The sequence below is a fragment of the Otolemur garnettii genome, unplaced genomic scaffold (genome assembly GCF_000181295.1).
Source record: "Otolemur garnettii isolate 467f Iridium unplaced genomic scaffold, OtoGar3 scaffold00001, whole genome shotgun sequence".
Classification (NCBI taxonomy): domain Eukaryota; kingdom Metazoa; phylum Chordata; class Mammalia; order Primates; family Galagidae; genus Otolemur; species Otolemur garnettii.
In genome coordinates, this window is record NW_003852396.1 from 26929845 (window position 1) to 26955603 (window position 25759).

Here is a 25759-nt window from a genome sequence, read left to right on the forward strand (position 1 = left end):
CCTAGAGAAGAATACCTGTTGCATTGGGAGGCTGAGAAGAATGAGGCAATGAATATAGAAGCCTTGGCTTCGTGGGGAGGAGTTGGCCAGCCCTCACAAATGGTGGGCAGTAGCAGGTGGGCTCTGAGGGCCAAGCAGGGAGCAAACGAGAGAAGGAGTTTGGCCCTCATCACATCCATTCCACGCTGCAGTTCACAAAGCCCTGCCATGTCTTGCTCACTACGTCTCTCCCATCATCCCAAGGGGGGATTGGGCAGGCTGCTGTTTCCCCAGATGACAAAGAAAGATGCTGACCTGCCTCCCGATGGCCAGGCCAGGACCTGAGCTCACATCTCCTGGCTCTCAATTTCCTGCTTACTCCTCCACTCCTCGCCCCTTCAAAACCTGCTTCCTGTGAGCAGGAAAAAATTCCTGTGAAGGGTGCTAGGAAGGGCAGGTGTTGGGGGATAAGGGTGCATTTTGGTGGCTTTAGCTCAAAGGGGGTTACTGGGACCAATTGGTCCAGAGGAGGCAAGTGGGAAGTGGGAAAGGGGACTGGTAGGGGTGTAGAGGAAGAGAAAAAAACATACGGGGTCACAGACAGTCTCCAGGACCATTCCCTAGCCTGATGGGCAAGGGGCTGCCAGCCTTGTGTAGCAGAACCTGCCAGCTCCCTTTTTAGTGGGACGGCGGTAACGAGAACCTGGAATGGAAACCCCTCAGCACCTGCTGCCCCTGGGAGATGGAAATGGAGTTGAAGGGATTTTAAGGGGTTCTGGATGTATGGGAGAGGCCAGTCAAGTCATGGTCACTGCCCCTGATGGAATGTCCCACCTAAGGGTAAAAGTATAAGGTCTTAGGGAGTATAGAGCACTTTCTGAGGGCAGACTCTGGGGAAGGCAGGGCTGAGTGTCAGACAAGAGGTCAAAGCTTTATGCGTTTTTATTTGTACTTGTGTTCTGGGCCCCACAAAGGTGAGAAGGAGGCGGGGAGTGGACAGACCTGTCCCTGAATTAGCAGAGCCCAGAGCACAAGTACAAATAAAAACCCGTAAAGCTTTGTCAGATATTTAAAGGTTATAAAGTAAGCCAAGAGACTATTAGATATAATAGCTTTGATTTTCCCTCCTTGACAAATACACATAGACCTTCATACTATAAATTGAAATATATGTGTAAAGTTACAGTTTTATAAAACTGCAAGTGACGGGCAGCGCCTGTGGCTCAAAGGAGTAAGGTGCCAGCCTCATATACCGGAGGTGGCAGGTTCAAACCTGGCCCTGGCCAAAAACTTAAAAAAAAGCGGCAAGTGACAAGATATCAAAGAGTTCTGAGTTTAATTATTGTATATACCTAGGCGTTTTGTTGTTGGGCTAGTGATAGTCAGATGAGTAAAAAGACTTATTATTTATTTATTCCATAAAATGTGTTTTATTGTCTTCATTTTAACCAGATCACTAGTTGTACTGTTGTAATCCAGATTTTCATGTTGTTTGTATTCTGCTGATGGCAGTGATCTAAAGGATTAAAAATAAAATGCACTTATATTTAAAGTATATAGAATTTGAATATATGACAATCAAAAATGTAAAGTAAGGCCAGGCAGAGTGGCTGTAATCCTAGCACTCTGGGAGGCTGAGCCATGTGGATTGCCTGTGCTCAGGAGTGCGAAAGGAGCCTGAGCAAGAGTGAGACTCTGTCTCTACTAAAAATAGAAAAACTAGACGGGCATCGTGGTGGGTGCTTGTAGTCCCAGCTACTCAGGAGACTGAGACAAGAGGATCACTTGAGCCCAAAAGTTTGAGGTTGCTATGAATTATGACTCCATGGCACAATATCAAAGGCAACAGAGTGAGACTCTGTCTAAAAAAAAGAAGTTTTTTTGTTTTTGTTTTGAGACAGAGTCTTACTGTGTCGCCCTCAGTAGAGTGCTATGGTGTCATAGCTCACAGCAACCTCAAACTCTTGGGCTTAAGTGATTCTTTTATCTCAGCCTCCCGAGTAGCTGGGACTATAGGCACCTGCCACAATGCCTAGCTATTTTTTTGTTACAGTTGTCATTGTTTAGCAGGCCTGGGCTGGGTTCAAACCCTCCAGCCCTGGTGTATGTGGCTGGCGCCCTACTCACTGAGCTAAGAAAAGGTTTTAATGCACAAAAGTATGTACTAAAATTAAAACAATAGGGGCAGCACCCGTACTCAGTGGGTAGGGCACTAGCCACAGGTGGGTTCAAGCCCAGCCCAGGCCAGGTAAAACAACAATGACAACTACAACAAAAAAATAGCTGGGTATTGTGGTGGGTACCTGTAGTCCCAGGCACTTGGCAGGCTGAGTCAAGAGAATCACTTAAGCCTAAGAATTTGAGGTTGTATGAGCTGTGATGCCATGGCACTCTACTGAGGGCGACATAATGAGACTCTGTCTCAAAAAAAAAAAAAAATTAAAACAATATACATCATAATGAATGAGTATCAGGTTTTAAAATGAAATATTAGAGATGAAATAATTATCCATATTTTTAAGGATTTTCTAAAAATGAAACTAGTATTCAGTGTCCACTTTGCTGCCAATATAAAGAATTAGTATCACATTTAATATAACATGAACTTAGGCAATACGGGTTGTCAAGATGTTTCTCACCCACCATGTACATTTTTTTGTGAATATTATACTAATTCGTGTGTACTTGTAGAACCACAGATTGGAACAGAAAGAAATGTCCTCCATACCCACCCCCTTGCCATAAAAAAGGTGCTCAGCAATACTGAGGTTCAAATACTTGGTTGTATAAGAAGCATCACACGTTGCTATCCTAAAGAAAGGATTTGACAAGTTAGTCTCCACTTTACACATTTTGCCACTCTGCCCCCTTTCTCCATATATCTCCTACCTTGCAGCAACAGAACCCATAGACCTTCACAGCATCTGAACAAAATCACCTTTTGTTCCAAGTTCAAAGGATGGAGGAGAGTTTCCCTGGGGCCTGAGTGGTGTTAGGGGAGCGGATGTTAAGGATTATAGGTCACGTGGATATCCCATGACAGAGGCTCCTGTTTGTTCTCTAATGAATTTGTGAGTTTATATTTGTGATGTGTGGGGTTCAGAGTGGTGGCCTCTTTTCCCTGTCTAAGGGTGGTTCAGGGGGTAGATCTTCTTTTGCCAATGAGGACATCTCTATTGTGCAATTAACAATTGAGAAGTAACAGATCTTATACTATAGCTAACGTTTAAATCTAGGTGCCATAATTCAGTCATTCATTTCATTCATATATGCACTTGTTCCAACCCTTCATTTCATTGTGGACTGCCAGGCTGTGGCAGTCTTTTAGTGTAGGCCATGATCCTATAGTTCAGAAAACTGAGGCTCAGAGAGGGCACTGATGTACCTAAGAACACACAGCCAATCTGCAGCAGAAAAGTCCTCAGGCCAGGTTTTGCAATGTCGGGTAAAATCAGGGTAAGTGTTGCTATGTCTTAATCAGCTTCCCTTCCTCTACTATCTTCTACCACCCAGGCACCTGCCCCAGGGCCCTAGGCCATCCTATAGGGGGTTTCTGCTTCAAGAGCCACTTCCTGCTTGGGGCCCAACACTTCCTTCAAGTGACTCACAGGCTCCCACTGGCCCTGTGCTGGGAAGCCAAGGTAGGGGTGGAGCCAGGCCCAAGCGTGTTACCCTCAGCCTGTGACTCCAGCTGGGTAACCCTGAGACTGGGCAATGGGCACAGGATGGAGGTAGGAGGTGGGGAATAGAAGGAAGATGTCATCAGTTCTGCCTTCCGCAGCCTGCTGGGCAGGGGCTCTAGAGAGGCCACGGTGGGGATGGGGGCAGCCTCCACAACCAGCCACCCCTACTGGTTTCCAGGGTAGCTGCCAGCCCAGATGGGCTGACAGTAGAGCCGAGACCCCCTCAAGAAGATTCTATGGCACTTTCTCTTCCTGACAGGCCAGTGAGGTGTGATTGAGAGTCCCAGGCTGGAGTCACAGACTTTCATTTCTGATTCCAAACTTCTGGTGTCAATTCTCTGCCCCTCTCTGCCCCTCAGTATCTGTGGCTGTCTGATTCAGGGAGGACTTAGTAGTTGTGACATTTTGTGCAACAGGGTTTAATTAAGAGATCTGAGCTTGAATTCTGTCTGTGTACCTTGCTGGGTAGATCTACCTCTCAGAACCCCCATTTTAAAATTTGAAATATAATGTTTTTAAGTGTTTTTCATATAGTAACTAATTTAACCACCACACTGACTATTGGTGTGGGTTTTATTATTATTATTATTATTGTTTTATACGTAAGGAGATTAAAGCACAGAGAGGTGAAGTAACTTGCCCAGGGTCACACAGTAAGAACTTGCAAAGGTTCCAACTTGGGTAGTTTGGCCCCAGCTCCCACACTCTTAATCACTGTGCCCTCACTACTGACACTGGTCTGTAGACCTGTGGCATCAGAATCACCTGGGAGCTTGTCAGCAATGCAGAGTCTCAGGCCCCAACGAGACCAGGTGATTTGGGGATGTAGTAAAGTTGGAGAAGCTCTAGTCTACTTATATTTCCCCTGCCACTTAGGCCTTATGATCATTGTGGGAGGTAAAGGAAATAAATGTGCTTTATAAACTGTGAAGTACTGTACATTCAGGGCACTGTGAGAAACCCCGGACTAGAGGCATAGAGAGGCAGGGCTGCCCATCAGGTAGCTAATGTCATTTCTAAACTGTTTCTGAGCCCAGCTCTGTGAACCTCTGGTTTAAGGCTATATCTTATCTATGTTTCTTGCTGGGGTGTGGCTCTAGGGTCCAATTGGGTTGGGGAGAGTTCTCATGCTGGCAAGGGTCTGGACTGGGCACTAGGCCTGAGCCACCACTGCCTTGGGTCTGCAGGGCACTAGGAGGCCTGAGTCCTAGTGCTGGCTCTGCCTCTGCCTCTGTATGACATAGGAAGGCCTCTGGCCCTAACAGCCTCAAAGTCCCGTAGTAGGTAAGGTGGCAGCATCCTCTGAAGCCTGAAGTACTAACCCCAAACTCCCCTCCTCTCCTCTTCCCCCCACGATCTGTTGGTACTGTCTCTTCTCTCAGTTCCTGGATAGGGGTCTGCCCTGCTGGCTGCAGGAGCTAGTGGTGGGGGAGGCGGTGTGTGACTCAGAACTCAGGCACATAATTGCAGTGCCCCAGATCCCGCCTCCAGCCCACCGGCCCTCCCTCAGCAGCTCCTTTAGAAGAGCAGCTGGTTTAGCAGCTACCTTAAAGAAGCAGGTCCCTGGGCAGCATGAAAGGGCCTCTGCCCTTAGGGTGGCCGGACCTTGGATCCTGTTTCCGTGGTTCTTGGAGGGGGCAAGAGTGGTTAAGGGAACAGGTTATCTGGGTTTGGGCCTAGGGCTGCTTTGTGGGCAGCATGTATAGAGGTGGGATTGCATGTGATGGGTTTCATGGCCTAGGATTGGATCATGCATGTCCTCTCAGCTCACCCACCAGATCAAGGACCATAGCACTGGGAGGGTGTGGGCTGGGGGCTCATTAAGGGTCACTTGGGAGGGTAGAAGGCAGAATGGACTAGTGAATGATCTCCCTGGGTCTGTCTTCTTGTCCCCTCAGCTCTCCCAGTGAAGTGACATCACTGCCTCTGTGGACAGGACACCCCAGGAGCCCGGCTCACAGCCACTGGTACCTTCTTCCAGGTAAAGAAAAGAGAAAGGGAAGGAGGGAGAAAGGAGTTAGAGATGGATGTGGAGAGCAGCCAACTAGATTCTAATGCCTTCCTCTTCCATGGGGATAACACTGTACAGTTTATGAAAAAAAGGGCAGGAGGAGCAGGGATTATTGTCCCATTCTATGGACAATAGCTCTTGCTTAGCAGAGTGTACCAGGTACTTGTCTAAGTGTCTTCCATGCATTAGCTCATTAAATCCTCAGAACAGCCTATGAGGTTGGTGCCATTATTATCCCCACTTTGTAACTTAGGAAACTGAGGAATAGAACCATTAAGAAACTTGCTCATTTAAGTGATAGGGCTGGGTTTCCAACCAAACAGGCTGGCTGTTCAGAACCCCTGTGATTTACTGCCTCCCTAGAGCTATATAATAAGCTAAGTTTCCTTGACCTCCAATACGAGGGTTTAGTGGACTCTCAACTCCAGGGAAGATTTGTATTTTAAGAGAATCCTAGAGAAAGTGATGCTGCAGCCAAAGGAATGAATGGTAAGCGGTGGAAGTGGAGGCCTTGAATCATGGAAGTGGCATGAAGCTTCAAGGTGGGCCAGCCAACTCCTGGCACTTTCTCCCTCAGCTTTCAAACAGAACCAGTTTTCTTTGGTCACCAAAGGGAAACTTGGACATTTTGAAAGAGTAGAAGAAAAGTTCAGGCCCCAGGTTCTCAGACATGCCTGGAAGCAGAGAGACGGCTGCTCTTTGCAGGATACTGTGAAGAGAGCAATGGTGATGACAGTGAAGAAATTAGCGTCCTGGGCTAAATCTGAGGTCATCTTACACTAGATCTGTACAGAAATGCACAAGCCAATAACAGAGGTTTAAAAAAAATTTGTGAGACAGAAGTACCTCGTTGAGACTTTTTTTTAGCAACTTAATTTTTTTCTGTAAATTGGAAAAAGGCTAATTGTTATTCAGAGGCAGAATTCAGACCAGGCTCAGAAGTGGCTCTGCAGTTGTGTGGCTTAAGAAGCTCTAGTTCATTCTGTCTTTCCTTTAACTGGCTTTGTGACTGACAAAGAGATGGGCATCTCCTTGGTGCCAGGCCCAGTGCAGGGGACATAGGTCTCTTACAAGTGACTCACTAGCGGAGACAGGACCTGGGATGTCTTGTGTCTTCGATCACTCCGTGCAGGGCCACAGATATTGTGGTCTTCAGAAAGCTTGGCAAAATAGATCAGAAGTCTAAACCTGGGGAAGCTCTCAGTCTGGTGGGCAAGCCAGGGAAGCAGATAATTACAGAGCACTGAGGCCTGTGATTGGTCTCAAGAGCTTTGCCAGATGACATGAGCTCAAAGGGAGGAGGTAGGAGGCTCTGGGGGAGAATCTTGCCAAACTCTGCACTGGGTCCATTTGTTAAGGTGGGTGGGATGTGGATTGGGGTGAGGGGAGGGCTTTCCTGGTAGGGGCCCCAGCTTGAGCATGGACTTGGATGGAGGTGGGAAAGCAGGTAGCAGGTGCCCTTGGAGCACAGCCGGGCGAGGAGGGACAGGATGAGGTGAGGCTGGAAAGGTAGGGGTGAGGGGAAGGACGTAAGAGAAAGATTCCTTGAATGGTAAGACTTGCTTCTTTTCCTATCCCCAGGGCCTGCATGAGAAGCCTGTGTATAACAACTCTGCTATTTTACTTAAATAAGTAAAGTAAAACTTTCTTCCCCATTCCTTCAGGGGGCAAAAACTGGGCAGAGACAAGTTTGCTCTGCACGCGTCTCTGCCAGACTCAGCTGCCTTTTCCTTCTCCTCCTCATCCCCACCTCATTCAGTTGGTGACCCCATCTTCCCACCCCCTACCCCCCAGAACCTAGGGAGAGGCATCAGTAAAAAGCCAGCCTGCTCCGTGTGACTGAATCACTGACCTCCTGGCAGGGGCCTGTCCATGTCAATCTGAGGGTGAGAGGGTGGAGGCACATACAGAGGTCCTGGGGCCATTTGCTGGCTCTTCTGGTTCTAGGGAGAACCTGTGGGTGCCAGTGGGAGAAGGGGGAGGAATAGGGCAGCAGCTCTCAGGTCAACTTCCTGCAGTCCTGGTGACTTGGAGGGAACAAGGGTAGGCAGGCTGGCTGGAATGCCTCCAGGACTTTGCTTGTGCTAACATTTTATGACTTAATAGATTGAAATGCAGGGATAATCCTAAGGTCCTGGTTGAATTGTTCCAGGATATGAGTCTTGGGTGAGGTGATTCTAACACTCTGGTTTGGGAAATTTACAGCCTCTAGGCAAAGCCAGGTCACTCTTGGTGGCTACTTAGCCCCAATTCATAGCCCTGATGTGGGAAAGAGATCCTTTCTGTGCCAAGAGAACCAAAGGTCCCTGGGCAGGCTCCTGAGACTGGTTCCTGTCCATGCTGTAGCCCCAAATGTACCCCCAAACATGTGAGTGTGCCCACCAGGGCCTTCCTTGAGGAAGAGGATCAGCAGACTGGTGGTCTGGATCCCGGTTCTCAGCCTGGTGCTGGGTGAGTCCCCACCCCACCAGTCTCAGCTCCATCCCCCCATATCTATTATGGGGATCTTGGTACTGACCTGTGGAGGGGTGTGACCCTCCAATGAGATGACATGTGTGGAGGCTCTATGTAAATTGTACAGCTCTGTGCAAATAATTATAATTATTGGAGCTGCTATTGCTGTAATGAGGCTGTCTCCTTGAAAGGAAGGGCCACATCTGATTCCCTATAAATCCCTCTCAGCTCTGAGCAGTGCCTGGCACATAGAGGTGGCTTCTTAAATGTCCACTGAAGAAGCTAAAGAACATGACATTCAGCACTGATGGTGTCCTGGTATGAAGCTGCAGTTCAAGGAGGAAGCTAGCTTCCCCCTAGAAGTGGCAGGGAGTATGCCTAGGCTCTGCTCCTTCCCTCCTATGGGAGAGCACTGGGAGGGGTGACAGGTGTGGAGAGCCCACCAGCTGGGCTTGCAGGGGAAGAGCTGGTTCCCCTTGGCCTTCAGGCCCCCCAGCTCCTCCAAAGAGGAAGGGAAGTCTCTCAGGACAGAAGTGTTAGGTAAACAGGAGAAATCTATCTCCCTGAAAGATATCAATAATGACCTTAATTATGGCATCAGGGATTCTTTAGTTTCTGACTGAGCCCTAGCCTCAGCCACTGAGTGATGTTTCCTCAGAGATGGAGCAGGTATGAGGGGCCTGGGCAGCAGAGCCCATGGCATATTCAGCTTAAGGCGTCCTGCTCTGCCCACCTTGGATTCCTGTTGGCAGTGACCCTCCCCCTACCTATGGAACCTACCTAGGGCCTAACTTGCTGGCCGGATCACTCCCCTCCCTGCCACCCAGACTTTCTTTGTGTTGTCTCCTTACCTAGAGGGCCTTTCATTCTCCCCTCTGTGCCACACATACTTCCTTATTTCTGAATTCTGCACAGATGCCGCCCTTTTCCAGGAAGCCTCCACACAGCCATCAGTGCTGGAACTGGAGGAAACAGAGTTGTTAGATCCAGAAGAGACCCTTAGCCAGTCAGGGAGGGCTTTCTGGAGGAGGGGCTACCTGCACTGATAGGAGTCAGAATTTGCCAGGCATTGTGGGTACACAGAGGGGCTCCAAGGCTAAGGTGGCTTCACAGGCACACTTGGCTTGGGAACAGGGTGGATGAAGCATTGAGGAAGGACCACAGAGAGGTACTGGTCAACTCCAAGGCCATGTTGTCCAAGTCCTGTGGGAAGAAGTCACCATGACCTTGTGCCTTTCACACCTGGGATTTCACTGTAAGTGAAGTTTGGGATTTATCACTGATTGTGAGTTATCCAAGGCATGACATACCTTCACCTTGGTCCTTGTCAAAGATGGTGGAGGGCCCCTGGGTAGGACCAGAGCCCTGGCCTTAGTAACCTTCTTACTGGTCTTACTGCCACTTTCATCCAAGTTTGGAGCTGTGCCCCAGGAAGATTACTATCAGGACCTCTTGTGAGTAGCCTGGGGAACAGAGAGACTCTCCTCCAGTCAGACCTAGGAGGGACCCTCCACCTACCATGAGCAGTCCCTCTCTGCCTTGTTCTCAGGCATGAGGAGAGAGCAGTGTGCTAAAGGGTTTTAGAAATTGAGTACTGGAAAGGCCCTTGGACGTCACTAGAGGATATTGAAACCCTCCCAGGATGCAGATGGAAAAACTTGAGACCAAGCTGGGTACAGTAGCTGATGCCTGTAATCCTAGCACTCCAGGTGGACAAGGCAGGTGGATTGTCTGAGCTCAGGAGTTCGAGACCAGCCTGAGTCAGAGCAAGACCTTGTCTCTAAAAATAGCCAGGTGTTGTGGCAGGCACCTATAATCTGAGCTACTTAGGAGGCTGAGACAAAAGAATCGCTTGAGCCCAAGAATTTGAGGTTGCTGCGAGCTATGATGCTACAGCACTCTACTGAGGGTGACAAAGTGAAACTCTGTCTCAAAAAAAACAACTGAGTCCAGAGACGTGAGGCTGTCACCCAGCCTGTGAGGAGAAGAGGAGTGTCTCCTCCTCCACATGCTCGCCTCCTTCCCCAGGGCCCTGGCAGGATGCTGGAGAGGGTCAGCTCTCCCCTCCCCAGCCCTGTGGCATCAGGGAAGTGCTGTGGCATCACACAGCTTGCAGCATCCTTCAACTCCTGGGCTTAAGTGATTCTCTTGCCTCAGCCTCCCGAGTAGCTGGGACTATAGGCGCCCGCCACAACATCTGGCTATTTTTTGTTTGCAGTTTGGCTGGGGCTGGGTTTGAACCCGCCACCCTCGGTATATGGGGCTGGCGCCCCCAGTTATTTCTTTTTATTGCTGAATAATATTCCGTTGTATGGCTGTGCTACAGTTTGTCTGATCATGCGCTTAGGCTCATATTTTTTTCTTTTTTTTTGAGACGGAGCCTCAAGCTATCCCCCTGGGTAGAGTGCCGTGGCATCATGCTCACAGCAACCTCCAACTCCTGGGCTCAAGCGAGTCTCCTGCCTCAGCCTCCCAAGTAGCTGGGACTGCAGGCGCCCGCCACAATGCCTGGCCATTTTTTGGTTGCAGCCATCATTGTTGTTTGGCGGGCCCGGGCTGGGAATTCATATTTTTTTCTGTAAAATAAGCCAGCTGATCCCTACTTTGGAAAGCTGCCGTCAGGGGATAATGCCTATATGGTGCTCAGCACAGGACTCAGCAGAGCCCCCCGGGCACTGTTTTGCTCACAGTGCTTCCACCCAGCCACAGGGGTTGGCACACAAACAACTATTGTGATGAGTAGTAATAACAACACTAGTTTAGCCATTTCTTGAACACATTTATTGAGTACATAAAACATGCTAAAGGCTGGGGACACAGTAAATAGTCTCATACCCATCAAGGGTTTTGGTTGTAAACAACAGAAACAGTTCAAGTTAATTTGAGCAGAAGAGTTCCTTGGAAGGGAATAGAGTAGTTTATTCTGAAGAATAAAGAATCTGAAGGCTCTGAATACCCGAGCCTGAGGAGGAGTGGAGGGGGCCCAGGGATAGCCAAGGTCCCCCGGCTGTTGTCTCCTTTGGTGCTGTTGTTGCTGGCCTTGCAGAACCTCCCCAGCTAGTGTGGATAATCTTCAGTTTTGAATCCAAGGCCCAGGTACCTAAAAAAAGTTTTACTGAGGTAAAATCCACATACCATAGTATTCATCCCTTTAAAGCACACAATTCACAGGGCTGTGCAACCATCACTGCCGTGTGATTCCACAGCATTTTCATCATCCCAGAAAGAAACTCCCTGCCCATTAGCAGTCGCTCCCCCTTTTTCCCTAACCCTCCATTCACCCTCCAATCCCTGCCATTCACGCTAATCTAGTTTCTGTCCCTGTATCTGCCCATTCTGTACACTTGTCATAAATGAAATCATATTACGTATAATATGGGGCCTTTTGTGACTGCTTCTTTCACTTAGCGTGTTTTGAAGGTTCATTTTTTCATAGCAAACATCAGGGTTTTATTCCTTTTTATTGCAGATCTTGTGTTGCTCCATCCAGATGGAGATGGGTGCAGTAAGGCTTAGGAAGAGCTGGTGAGCTATCTGAGGTCATATAACAAGTCAGTTAAGGTAGACCAGTTAGAACCCCAGCATTCCACTCTGCAGGAAAGAGGGTGAACTTGGGCTAGGAGTAGTGCAGGCTAGGGGGCAGGGTGGGTCTAGCCTCCTGCCCACTCTGGGAGGGAGGAGGAGCAGGGAAGTGGGGCAGGTGGGTTCCAGGGTGTCAGGATGGGAGAGGACCCCAGAGACATGTGCATATCCCCAATGTCCTACCTCTGCTTGTAGAAGGCATTTACTCTGTCCCGAGTGAGAACTCTTGGAAGACTGCTCTCTGTGGAAACAGGAGGCTGTGAAAGTTCAGGGCAGGGGTCAGGAATGCAGACAGAAAATGGGACTTTGGGCTGGGGAGGGGCCTCCGACCGTCAGGCTCAGCGGTGAGAAATTTCTCTTGTCTCAGAGTGAGCAGTGGCTCTTGGCAGGAGATTTCCTGGGAACCTGGCTGGTATCAGAAGCCCTAGGGGGTGGCTTGGAGAAATTGATTGGTCCTAAGTAGCACCCTTAGAACTGCAGGAAGGGGAGGGAAGGTAATGGGCTGGAGGGGAGGGTGCGGAGAGTCCATTTCCAGGTGTTTGTCCCAGCTGCCCCGTGTCTGAGCAGTGCTTCTCTGTTAGCAGAACTTCTGGGTACTTCTCTGAAGTATGACCCAAGAAGTCCCTGGTACCTCCTCTCTTCTGCCTCGTGCTGGTCACTGAGGACATGGGGTTAACTCAGGGGAACACAGGTGTGCCAGCCATGCTCACATAGCATGCCCAGATATCTAGGAGGGACATACAGGAGCCCAGGGAGACCTCTAAGTAGGCCTGAGGGTTGGGGAAGCTCCCTGGAGGAGGTAGCATCTGAGTGGGGACTCAGAGGATCAGGAAGTGTTGACAAGATGAAGGGACAGTAAACTCTGGGGAGGGGAGGCTGGGGGAGTAGTTGGGGTCAGACCTGGTCATTTGCCTATCCAAAATTTCTGGGCTACCAGTGGTTCACTCTTATAATCCTAGCACTTTGGGAGGCCGAAGTGGGGATGATAACTTGAGGCCAGGAGTTTGAGATCAGCCCAGGCACCACAGTGAGACTTTATTTGTACAAAAATATTTTTCAAAATTAGCTAAACATGGCGGCATGCACCTGTAGTCCCAGTCAGGAGGTTGAGGTAGGAGGATCACTTGAATGCAAGAGTTAGAATTTGCAGTGAGCTATGATGATGCCACTATACTCCAGCCCAGGTCACAGAGCGAGACCTTGTCTCTATCTTTTTTTAAATTTCAGATTAATATGAGGGTACAAATGATTACAATGTTTGCGTTTGTTAGATAAGGTCCATGTTATGGTTGGGCACCTCACCCAGGGGGTGTGTCATATACCCTTACGTTGTGCCCATTAGGTGAGAGCACACTAATTCCCCTCCCACCCCCCAACTTAAATTAAATTGAGTTTTTCTGTTGTGTGGATGTGTATTAGTTCGTTTAATGGCTTCACATTAGTATTGAATACATTGGATAGTTGCTTTTCCGTTCTTGTGATACTTTACTAAAGACTTTGTCTCTTAAAATAAAGGTTCATTCTGTCTGCAAGTGACAGTTTGTACTGGAGGGACAGGACAGACTGTAGAGAGTCCAGATGAGACCTAGACCAGGGGAGTGGCCAAGGGGCATTAGCAGCAGGTTGAAGGTTGTGAGGTCATTGTGGCCTAGCTGTGGCTGCAGAGGGCCCAGGTGACACCCCTGGATAACCAAGTGCTGCTCGCTATCTCTGGCAGAGGCAGAAACTGGGTGGCCTTGGCAGTGCCTCATAACAAAGCCGTGGGAGTAGATGAGATGGCCCCAGCCAGAAGAACATACAGAGGAAAGAAAAGAGGTTTGCCTTGCCAGGAAGCCCCTGCAGTTAGGAGCAGAATGAGAATTCACCTGGGGGAGAAGAGACTCCAAGAGCCAGAATCACCTGAGTCCCAGACCGAGGCATGACGCACACAGTTCTACTTCCCTCTTTTCAGGGTCTGAGGTAGAATTTCCATTCCTGAGTAGACTGTGTGCTCAGTGGTGGGGTTGGGGGAGGGGCAGGCAGAGGCTGGCTAAGAACCAGTCCAGGGCCAGGGGCCTGGGAAGGGAATGTGCCAGCAGGGGACTGTGGTGGCGCCACCTACTTGCAGAATGTCCTTCTGCCGTAGCTCAGTCACTGCAGTGATGCACCTGCCTGGCCCACTCCTCCTCCCTGCCCCCAGGCAAGTGTTCTGTAGAAGTCAAGGCAAAGGCTGTCACTCCCTTTGCAGATTCAGAAAGCAAGGCTGGCGCTGTGGGTCACGCCTGTAATCCCAGCACTCTGGGAGCCTGAGTTGGGTGGACTGTCTGAGCTCAGGAGTTTGAGACCAACCTGAGCCAGAGTGAGACACTGTCTCTACTAAAAAAAAAAAAAAAAAAAAAAAAATAGCCAGGTGTTGTGGTGGGCACCTGTGGTCCCAGCTACTTGGGAGGCTGAGGCAAGAGGATCCTTTGAGCACAAGAGTTTGGGGTTGCTGTGAGCTGTGATGCCATGGCACTCTACCCAGGGCAACAAAGTGAGACTCTGTCTAAAAAAAGAAAAAGAAAGAAAGAAAAAAGAAAGATAGGAAGGAAGGGAGGGAGAGGGAGAGAGAGAAAGAGAGAAAGGGAAGGGAGAGAGGCAGGATGACTCCAGTTTCCTTTGCGCATTTTGGCTGCCTCCTCACTTCCTGGGGAGGTGAGGGCACATGTGGTGGCTGACATGACAGCAGCAGCCCTAATCTTGAGGGTTTACATGGGGAGATGTGGCTCCCTGGCTGTGGGCTTTGGCCCTCTACCCTCTCCAAAAGGCTGTGAATGTGAGAGTACCTATGTGGGCACACAAAGCTCTCTGAATCCTCTGGAGTATAGTAAAGCTGAGAGCATCCCCTGCCCCATCCCCAGCCTCCCAAGCCCATGGGAACTAAGCCAACTGCAGCAGTACCCCCACCCTATCCTGCCCCCTGGACTCAGCTCAGAGGCCCCAGCAGCTGCCCTGTATTCCACAAGCCTCTCCAGTGCTCCCTGGGACAGAGGCTGTACCACTCTTTCTAGCACCTAGGAGTCTCAGGGGCATTCAGATTCCCAGCCAGCCCCTAAAGCAAGCTCCGCTCAGGCTGCAGGCTGTAACCCTGTGCTGAGGCCAGGTTAACATTTGGCAGTGATGCTGGGGGGAGCAAGTGGAGGGATAAGCAGAGGCCCTGAGTGACACCCAGAGGTGGAAGTAGTGAGTGGGCACAAAGCCGAGTGGGCCTGAAGCCCAGCGTGCCCCTTCAGTGCAGCCCCTGGGCACCAAAGAGTGACATCTTAGGGAGCTCATCTTACAGGCCTCAGCTCAGTGCCCCCAGGAAGCATGCTCTGACCTCCCTGCATCCTGTTCAGTGCCCACAGCCTCCCTCTCCTTCCTCCATCATGCACTGTGCTTAATGATGCTAGCTCACTCTGGTGCTTGCAGGAGTCTGCAAACTTTCCCTCGAAAGGACCAGACAGTGAGTATTTTCGGCTCTGTAAGCCATATGGTCTCAGTGGTAACTACTAAATTCTGCAGTTACAGTTAAAAAAGTCACAGACAATACATAAATGAATGAGTGTGGCTGTGCCCCATAAAACTTTATTTATGGACACTGAAATTTGACTTTCATATAATTTTCATGTGTCACAAGATAGTTTTGGTTTTGTTCCCAATGACTTAAAAATGTAAAGACTATTCTTAGCGTGTGAGCTGTATAAAAATAGGCAACAGGTCAGATTTGGCAGGCCGATGGGTTACAGTGTGCCAACCCCTGGGTTACAGCCTGACCCCTGGAGCCGGACTGCCTGGGTATGAATTCTGGCTCTGCTGTGTGACCTTTGGTAAGTGGCTAAACCTTTCTGTGCCTCAGATTTCTCATCTATAAAATGGAAAGATAATGATAATCCTTTGGGAATGTAAAACAATACAGCCACTTTGGAAAATAGTTTGGCAGGTCCTCAAAAGGTTGAATGTACAAGAGCATATGACTGAGCAATTCTATCCCAAAATATGTACCCAAGAGAAATGAAAACATATCTTCACACAAAAACTCATTCATGGAAGCATTATTCATAACAACCAAAAAGTGGTATCAACTCAGATGTTCATCAGCTGATGAATGGCTAATTCAAATGTGGTGTATCCAAGCAATTGGATATTATTCAGCCATAAGGAGTGGCGTACTGATGTATGCTCCAACATGGATCAGCCTTAAAAACATTATGCCAAGTGAAAGAAGCAAGATACAAAAGGCCATATATTGTATGACTCCATTTGTATGAAATCTCTAGAACAGGCAAATCTGTAGAGACAGAAAATAGATTAGTGGTTGTCACAGGTGGGGGGGATGGGGCTAGGGCAACTGGGGAGTGACTGTTGATGCATATGGGAGATTTTGTGGGGTTGATAAAAAGGTTTGAAATTAGATTAGTGATAGTTGTATAACTTCATAAATATGTGGAAAACTGAATATTGTATGTTAAATACTGAAAGGTACACTGTAAAGGAGTAAATTTTATGGCATGCAAATTATATCTCATGTTTTAAAGCGGTAATACTTCATAGGGTTGCGGTCAGAGTGAATGAATAGAAGGTGCTTGGAGCAGTCCCTGCTGCCATTGAGGGGACAGGCCACTGTGTCCTGCTTACATTGTCTCCAGGGTCCAGGAAAGGTCCTAGTACAAAACAAAGGACTTCAAGTTTCTGGAATCCTATAGACCAGGGTTGAGTCCTGTCCTGACACCTCAGTATAGTTGTGTACTTTTGTGTGAATCATTTTTTTCTCTGAGCCTTGGGTTTTTCGTCTGAAAAATGGAATAATAATAATAACAACTACTTCACAGAAGTGGTAAGGATCCGGTAATACCTGATGCTTTCAGAGCGTGCATGGTATATCAAGCCAATTGCCACCTGGTCACGCTTGCCCAACATGGGCCCCAGGAGGCTGAGCCCTCTGCAGGTATCTCTAGGGCATCAAGCAGGCTGGAGGAGTTGCTCCCAGCAGTGACAGTTGAACCTGCTGTTGCTATACCATCCTCCCACACCCTCACTGGGCTGGGGGTTCCCTGTGTCTGGACAAATGAACACTTTGAAACACTGGAGCAGGTTCCCAGATTGACCACACCCAGCTAAATGACTGCAGGCCAGGCACTGCCCCTTTCTTTCTCTGAGCCTCAGTTTGTTGAACAGTCAAGTGGCTTTAGGGCATAGTATGCCACTTTGGGTGATCATGATGATGAGCTGGAATAGTGAATGTAAAGTGTTCAGGCAGTGTCCGGTATATTTTGGGTGCTCAGTGTATGTCAGCTTTTCTGACAACTTATATTAAAGTGTTTATTTTGAGAGTCTATGTGCTAGGCACTGTTCCAGTTACTGAGGAGACATCAGAGAATAAAACAGACAAAAATCCTTGTATTCATGAAAACTACATTGTAGTGGGTAGGCAGACAAGAAACAAAATAAGTTATATTTAAGAACATAATTGAGAAAATAAATCTGAGATTTGGAGAGGGATCTGAGGGAATATGAGAAGAGGGTGCAGTTTTACAGAAGGAGATCTAGGAAAATCTCATAGAGGAAAGAGCATTTGAGTGAAGACGTGAGGAGAGGAAGGGAAAGAGGGAGCCACACAGGTTTCTATGAGAAGAGCATGCCTGGCAGAAGAAATAGCAGCATGCCAAGCAAGTGGGAAGAACATGAAGGTGATCAGTAGGTGAAAGAGTGGGGAGAATGAGGTCATAGCAGGGAGGCAAGGGACAGACAGGTCCCTGGGGACCTGCAGGGTGGACCTCTGACTCCAGGTGAGACCAGGACCCACTGCAGTGCTTTGAGCAGGGCTGACCCACCCTGACTAGGCTACAATGACTTCTCCTTCCCTGCCCTTCACGCCCTGTGCTTCCTCCCACAGGACCAGCCAGGGGCCTCCATGGGCGCCTGAGGGCCAGGTGCCAGGGCGGCGGGCACGAGCATGGTGAGACACCAGCCCCTACAGTACTACGAGCCCCAGCTGTGCCTCTCCTGCCTCACGGGCATCTATGGCTGCCGCTGGAAGCGGTACCAGCGTTCCCACGATGACACCACGCCGGTGAGCCACTCTGGGAGCCCCGCTAGGAAGGGGTCAGGGGACCCAGTGAGTCCCACTGAGCCTGAGGGGTTGGGGGCAGGGTCTTAGTTCTGTCTCTTCTCTGTGGCTCCTGACCATTTTCAGTTTTTTTTTCTGTAAAATGGGCCCATAGTAATTCCTGGATCTACCTGACCAGGGAGGCAGGGGTGGAGCTCATCCTCTCAGGGACTAGCCAGTTGTCAGTTCTCCACCACCCACGTGGGAGCAAGGCTGCTCCAGAAGGGAAGGGTCACCCCAAGGTGAGCAGTTCTCAGCTTCCTGGCAGATCCGGCTGGGCAGGCGGGTGGTGGAGAGGGTGAGGAGGTGGGCCTGGCCATCCTGGAGCCTGGGAGCTGGCAGTGCTGTGTGGCCTGGCACCAGGTCCCAGTCACCTGAGCTACAGGCCCGCCAGAGCTGGCAGCAGGTGCTCAGCCAGATAGAGAAAGCTCCCTTCAGTGCGGGGCTCCCAGGCCGGACCTGAGCTCACTCCCCAAGCTGTGCTCTGTCCCTGGGGCACTATCAGCTGGTGGATCTGGTTTCTCCTCTGAAGGAACCCAATTCCCGTGTGGTGTTTATCTAAAAACTTTGCTGTCTGGGCGACAACTTTCCTCCTCCCTCCTGCTTGTCTGAACAAAGAAGCTAGCCACCGAATTCAGCCAGTCCCACATCAGGCTGGAGTGGTGAGGGTGGGGGGTGCAGTTGAGTAGGCTGGGCTGTCTGAAGGGTAGCTGGGAAAGTTTGTTTGCCTGTCTGCCCACCTCTGCTGTGCTGGTGGGGGATGGGGTCTGGGTTCGATGACCCCTGAACATGCCATGTCCCCACTCCTGGCATGGAGGAGTTACATAGCCAATCTGGGGCCAGGAAGATGGGCCACACAAGGCCACAAAGTAGCTCTTGGCAGTGCAGGAACTGAAGCCCAGTCTCCCTACCCAAGCCTCTTTCAGGGAGCCCTTGGAGGGCCATGTGTTACAGCCCCTTCTGTGGACACAGGATTGCCCTATCGGGTGCAGGCTGTGGGCTATGCAGTCAAGGGACATGTGTGCCCATGCTGCCCACTCCACACGCACTAGTTGCCTGTGCGTTTCCTCACCTGTGAACAGGAGGCACTAACACAGCTTTGTCAAGGAGGCAGGGGGCTGAGAGAAGGAGATGAGGGCTGTGAGGTGACCAGCCCTAGTTGGTCAACATTACTAGCTGTTGACTAACCTTTGAGATAGGTCATTCCAGATGTGCAGGCCTCAACTTCTCTGTCTTTGAAATGGGAGAGGTGTTGGGTTTGTGACTTCAGAATTCTGTGGCCACTCTACTCTGCTCCCTGCTCTGTTCCCCACAGGGCAGGCAGCAGGCCTCCCTTGCTCCCTGTGTCTGGAAAGGCAGGAGCTCAGCCGTGGCTAGGACTCCATGTGTTTTGTGAGCCAGTGCTATGCCAGGCACTGACACTTGGGCACGCGTGTTCCTCCCAATGACCTGTGAGTCACGATGGGCACACAGAAGGCAGGGGCAGGAATGACTGAATCACATAGCCATGAAGGGCAGGGCCTGGCAGCCACTGGTGGAGATGGGGGTATGGAGACAGTTGAGGCCAAAAGGAGGAGAAGGATGGCCGAGATCCTAAGCTACGCCATAGGGCAGATGCTAGAGGAAGGTGCATCTCCCAGAACACCTCACTCCCTGGTGTGTCCAGACCAGCCAGTCCTAGGCTGGGCAGTCAGGAGGGTCTTGGCTTAGCTGGCACAGGCCTGGTGGGAGGAGGTGGGCCAAGTCTGGTTTTGAGCTGACTGGGAACCAGAGCAGTATGGGCTCCTCAATGCCAGAATTTGGGGCCGAGCCTAGAGGTGTAGCAGGAGGCCTGAAGCCAGGCTGGAAGATGGGACAGGGCTTTGCAGCAGTTCTGGGTGGCAGCACCTCTGCAGGAAGGGCTGAGCTCACCTCAAGTGACCCCAAACCCACAGCTAAAGATGAGCATCGTCTGTTCCCCACCCGTTTCTCCTCCGCAGTCACTCACCCTCCTCCCACCCCTTCTCCTCCCACTTCCTGGGCTCCCAGCCTCTGCCTTTGCCTTTTCTCTCCTCTCTCCCCATCCCCCCTAAAACAGGTGACAGGCTAGGCCCAGTGAAGGGAGAGTGATCTGGTTTCTCAAAGACAGGGGTCATGCAGAGTAGGGAACTCCCTAGGTTTAGCTGAACAAAGAAGGGCTCCCTGCTGAGAGAGGAGAGCTGCCTGGCTTGGGGGTGGTGGAGAGGCCGGGGCCTAGTGCCTAACCTCATTCCCACCTCCTCTTCTGGGGACTCTCCCTTGTAGCTCCCAACTCAGAAAAGCCTGGGTTCAAGTGCTTCTGTAAAGCTGGATCTCTCTCTTACCTGTGAAATGGGAGACAGACAGGTGGGTGAGTCACAGACACATTCCATTCTCATCCTGGGGCTGGAAAATGAAGTGTGACAGTAAGAGTAACAGTTGCCTTTATTAAGTACCTATTGTATGCAAGGAGCAAATGGCTCACAGGCATATATGCATCTACCTGTTCTTTGTTATCACACCCCGGGGGCATGTTTAATGGTGTACCTGTTCTGTGGATGGAGAAATCAAGGCCTTAGAACCCTCACACACAAAGTCAATGATGGATTTGCAGCTTGAGCCTCAGGGGACTGAAAGTTAGAGGAGAGAACTGTGTTGAGGTTGTGTATCTTTATTGTTTATTTTATTTTATTTTTTTTATTATTTTATTTTAAAGAGTTTTTTTTATTATTTTCTTCTGAATGTTTATGGTTTCAGGTGGTTTTTGTTTGTTTGTTTGTTTGTTTTTGGCAGGGGCTGGGTTTGAACCCACCACCTCTGACATATGGGGCCAGTGCCCTACCCTGTTGAGCCACAGGCGCCGCCCCTTTATTGTTTATTTTAGAGATGGAGTCTCACTCCACCTCGGCTGGAGTAATGCAGTGGTGTGATCGTATCTCACAGCAGCCTCAAACTCCTGTACTCAAGTGATCCTCCTGCCTTAGGCTTACAAGTAGCTGGGACTACAGGCATGTGCCCCCACACTAGGCTCATTTTTAAGTTTTTTGTAGAGATGAGGTCTCGCTCTGCTACTCAGGCTGGTCTCAAACTCCTGGGCTCAAGTCATCCTCCTTGCCTCTCCTTGCCCTGCCTCCCAAAGCCCTAGGATTATAGGTGTGAGCCACTGTGCCTAATTGTTGAAGATGTATGTGGTTTTTTTGTTTTGTTTTGTTTTGAGAAAGAGTCTCACTATGTTGCCCTTGGTAGAGTGCCATAGAGTCACAGGCTCACAGCAACCTCCAACTCTTGGGCTTAAGTGATTCTCTTGCCTCAGCCTCCCAAGTAGCTGGGATTACAAGCGCCTGCCACAATGTCCGGCTATTTTTTGTTGTAGTTATCATTGTTGTTTAGCTCGCCCAGGCTGGGATTGGACCTGCTAGTCTCAGTGTATGTGGCTGATGCCACATAACCTTTGTGCTATGGGTGCCGAGCCATGGATGTGTGTTTTTTAATGAGAACCTACTGGAAGGAGAAGAAAGGAGACCCCAGAAGGAGGACTTGGGAAGTTGCCTGATGGATGAGAACAAGAACTGGATCAGTAGCATTTGGGGCAACCAGGAGTGTCCTTGAATGCTAGCCTAAGCACCCTCAGGGTTTCCCTAGTTGAGATCTAGCCCCTCCTATGCTGAGGTGGGTCCTGGGAAGTGGGGAGGGTGTGTGGAGCACTTGGGAAGGACCATCTCCCCACCCATGTTGGCCTCTCTCCTTCTTGCTCAGCCAGACTGATGAAGCCTCACCTCCTCCAGGCCTGGGCTCACGCTTCTCCCTCCCCCGAGAACACACACTTGACCAGAAAGCAGGAGACTGAGGACCAGAGAGGTGAATGGCCTCTTCTCCTGCCCCAGCACTGAGGAGTGGAGAAGCCCGGCAGCAGGGGGCCACCCCTTCCCAGGAAGGGAAGCAGACCTTTTTATAACTGAGGATAATTAATTGCTTGTTGTCTGTGACTCATTACTCTAATACTGCCAATTAAGGACTTGGTAGGACAGAAGACTGTTCTCAGGCCATCCCCTGAAGACTGTGTGTCTGTAGGAGGCAGCATAGTCTCAAAACCAGCTTGTCTGTTTCAAGATGGATGGGTACAGGTCAGATGCCTGGAGGAACTTCCCAGACAGAGACCTTGAATGAGACAAGAGTATATGGTCAGCTCTCTTGCACTTGTACGGTACACATGCCCTTTGAAGACTGGCATAATCTTAATCGATAAGATTAAGCCTCCATCTGCAGATAGGGCTCCAGGAAGAGTAAATGATTTCTTTAAGCCCCCTGCTCCCAACTCCAGGCCTGTGCCCTCTCCTCTAAGTCTTATCTGGGGCACATGGGTTACTTATTTAATCAACAAACTCACCTTACTATCTGTTCTGGGCCCTGAGGTCATAGGTATCTCAGACCTGGTTCTCCCCTCCCTTGAAGGGCTTTCAGGCTGGTTGGGAGCAGACAGGAATAGACGCACCCAGACCACCCAGGGCAATTGCTGCAGAGGCCCAGGGAAACCCAGGACTGGGAAAGCTTGCCTGAGCTGGCCTCTTAGAGGGTTAGCTCCATCTTGCCAGAGTAGAGAAGTGTTCAGGGCAGGGGGAACTGTGTATACAAGACAGGGTCTTGTGTTTGGGAACTGAAAGTAATTCTACCCAGTGTGGCTCAGGTGTGAGGAGGGGGGAAGGTGTTGCCAAGTAGGGCGGTGCCCTGGAGCTGTGATGAGAAGTCTGGACTTCAGCCTGGCAGTGGGGAGCCTGAGTCAGGCTCAGGCCATGCAAGGACCGCTGTGGTTAAATCACAGCACGTGTTTCCAGGGCCTTGAGTTGGGGTGGGGAGGGCCAGGAAGCCAGAAGAGAGAAACTGAGGCCTGGGGAGAGTGGTGGTGGTAGAGGTTTAGCCGGGGTATAAGCAAGGGGAGGAATTCTAAAAACACCAATCCAATTCTAAAAACGCCAATCCACATCGATAGACTGTGGATTGAGATTGAGAGGAGTCTCTGATAACTCCCATCGCCCCACAATTTCCCTCCCAGTTGGGGGAGGCCATTCCTGGAGATGGGAAACTTTGCTGTGCCCTAGGAGTGGCTGAGAAGAATGGTCTCAGCAGAGTCCAGGAGGAGCACAGTAGGGGGAGTGGAACCAACAAATAAGCTTCCCCAGCCCAGGCTCCTGCCTCCTATACTGAGAAGTGATGGGAAGAAGGAGGATGCCTGCTATAGGGAAATCCATCCCCGCCTCTTCTGCCCCTTGCCCCTTGTACCTCCATGTCGTCATTTGGCTACTCTGGGCTTCTCCCCATTCCCAAAATAGCCCAGGGAAAAGACCTTCACAGCGCCAGGCCTTTGCTCCTGCCCTTCCCTCTGGCTGGAATCCCTTTTTCCCTCCTCTTTGCCTCTGGACTCTTTGCACATGCCCTTCCCCCTACCTCACAAAAACAGTCGGCCCTCCTTCCTTCTCTCTCCTGTGGGCTCCTGGAGCACTTTGGCCTGTGTGCCACGTGGATTATGATTTTTCTCTGTCTCCTACTAGACTCTTTAAGTGTTGCAAGGGCCTGGCTCAGAGGGGATCCTCGGGCGAAGTCTGCCAAGTGAGCAACTGGCAGGATGATTGAGTGTATGCAGTTAAGACTGGGTGTGGAAGCCAGTTCAGGATGTGCCTGCCATCTTGCTGATTGGGTGGGGAGGCAGGACCCCCCCGAGCTTGCAGCGAAGGTGAGCATGCATGTGTGGACAGGTGCATGCTGTGTTCTTGGTGCTGCCTCCTGGGCCCTGGCTGTGGTTGGCAGGGGAGGGTGCTGATTCAGCCAGCAGGACCTCCAGAACCACCCTTGAAGCTGGGATTGGGCTCATGCTGCCAGAGAGAGGGGGAGGTAAGTTTCCCATCTGGCTCCCCACTCTCTTTCCTGTCAACCAGATAGGTTTGTATCAGGGATTTGGGGCTGGAAAGAACGGATCCCACTCAGGAATCAGGGTGGGCTTCATGGGTAAAGCAGCCTTTGAGATGGGCTCCAGGGTGTGATTGGATTCAGGCAGATGAGCAACTGGGAAATCCTGGGCAATGGACCTGCTGTCTGAGCTCTATCTGCTTCCCAGTGACAAAAGTGACCCAGACCCTCTATCTGCTTCCCAGTGACAAAAGGGCCCAGACCCTCCTCAGGCCCCAGCTTGCTTGTGGGTTAAATGGAGGTACAAATTCATGTCCCGTAGGGTCCAATTCAATAATAGGTATGCCTAGTACCAGAAGAGACCATTGTTCCACTGGGGGAAAGTTGCCCTCCAAAACTTTCAAAGTGATGGCTTTCTCCTCTTTGGTGCTTTGAGGAAAAGGGACCCAGTAGGGGTGAGAGAGGAGCCCTCTGAACTTTACTTTTCCTGCTTCTAAAGTGGGAGTGATAATACTTCTTGCAGGGTTGCTATGAGGATAAGAAACTAGGAGATGATATTATTATATCCATGAGAGGGAGGAGGGGCTGGATAGCCCGGTTGCAGCACAGGGAGATGAGGATTTATCACTGCAATAAAATTGTGCAGTCTCCTGCCTTTGGGAACCCCACACCCTACCTAGCTCCTGCAGAGTAGCACTGAGGGCACCCGGCAAGGCGACACCACACTCCAGGGGAGTGATGGAGCTCTCTCTCGGTGCTGGCACTGAGTGAGCACCTGGGAGAGTGAGTGGGTATTGGCAGGGGAAGGGGCTGGGCCACCCACCCGTGCCCTGGGGAGGGCCCTACAGAGAGTCCTTTGTAAGGGCCCGTCTGCTTTTCTGCTATTTTCCTGAGGGACTGATGGGACCCAAGGGATGGGTAAAAGAGACAGGGTGCTCCGGGCGGGGCCTGATTGCATTCTCCTGCTTAATGAAGTACTCTGAGTGCACCCCAGCAGAAGCGAGGGCAGACAGAGGCCTAATTGCCCAGCTCTCTGTAGCCCGGAAAAATAAATCCAGCCTCTCAGGCTGTCAAGAGCTGGCTGGGGGTGGAGATTCTAATCCCTTTCCTGGCTGGGCCCTAATGCTACCATATCTCTCAAACCTCCCGGATCTGCCCCCTCCCCCAAATCTCCCAGGTCAGGGCCAGGTGATCCTTCCAGAGCCTGCCCGTCTCTCCCTTCTGGGAGCTCCCCGCACCCCCTCCCAGCTGACATTTCCTAGGCTTTTCCCATACATCAGTCCTCCCATTTGGAACTTGGCAAAGGGGGGACCAGGCTGACAATTGGAAGAGCTGAGGTGCATAAGATTTGGCCCACAGGTGGCACACTCAGGGGTAGGCACCCCTCAATTTCTCCTTCCCAGTTTTTGCAAGACTGTTGTGTCAAGGATGCAGCAGGATTCTGGGGCCTCAAAATAGAGCTGGGACCACAATGGGGGAAGGACTGGCTGCGTGGGAAGGAGCCATGCCAGGCAGAGCCAGCGTGAAGGGGAAAGGGCAGCCTGGGGGCAGACTAGAAAACCTGGAAACACAGCCACACACATCTGAGAATTTACTGTGTGGTAAATGAATGTGGAAATTATTGTGAGTATCACAAATGGTATAGGGACAGCTGAAGCATCCATTTGGGGAAAGTAAAATTAGATCCCTGCTTCTTATACTAAAATAAATTCCAGATGGATTAAAAAATATTTTTTTCTATCTTTAAACGTTTTTTTTTTTTTTTAATTTAGAAAGCAAATTCGTTGAGGAAGTTCAAACAACTCAGAAAGATGTAAAGAAAAAGAAATTCTAGTGTTCACACTTTAGAGATCGGGCTTTTAAACCTCTCTCTGTGCACATGATATACATATGGAGCTGTAGGTAGATGAATATGGAGAGAAGGGTGGATTCAAGATTTAAATGTAAACAGTGAAACTAAGATACCACCAGGGTAAAACATGACTTAAATATATAACCTGGGCCACCTTCCTTAAATGTGACACCAAAAGCAAAATGCATAAAGGA

At 50.1% G+C, this 25759-nt stretch overlaps 1 protein-coding gene across 1 annotated transcript in view; it reads left to right on the top strand.

Moving 5' to 3' along the window:
* GDPD5 (glycerophosphodiester phosphodiesterase domain containing 5) overlaps positions 1-25759 on the top strand; it is an 89337-nt gene that overhangs the window by 27639 nt on the left and 35939 nt on the right. Inside the window, exons 2-3 of the mRNA XM_003780893.3 lie at positions 5561-5643; positions 17603-17779. Of these exons, the coding sequence (XP_003780941.1) occupies positions 17663-17779 (117 nt within the window). The 5' untranslated portion in view covers positions 5561-5643; positions 17603-17662. The remainder of the gene's footprint in view (positions 1-5560; positions 5644-17602; positions 17780-25759) is intronic.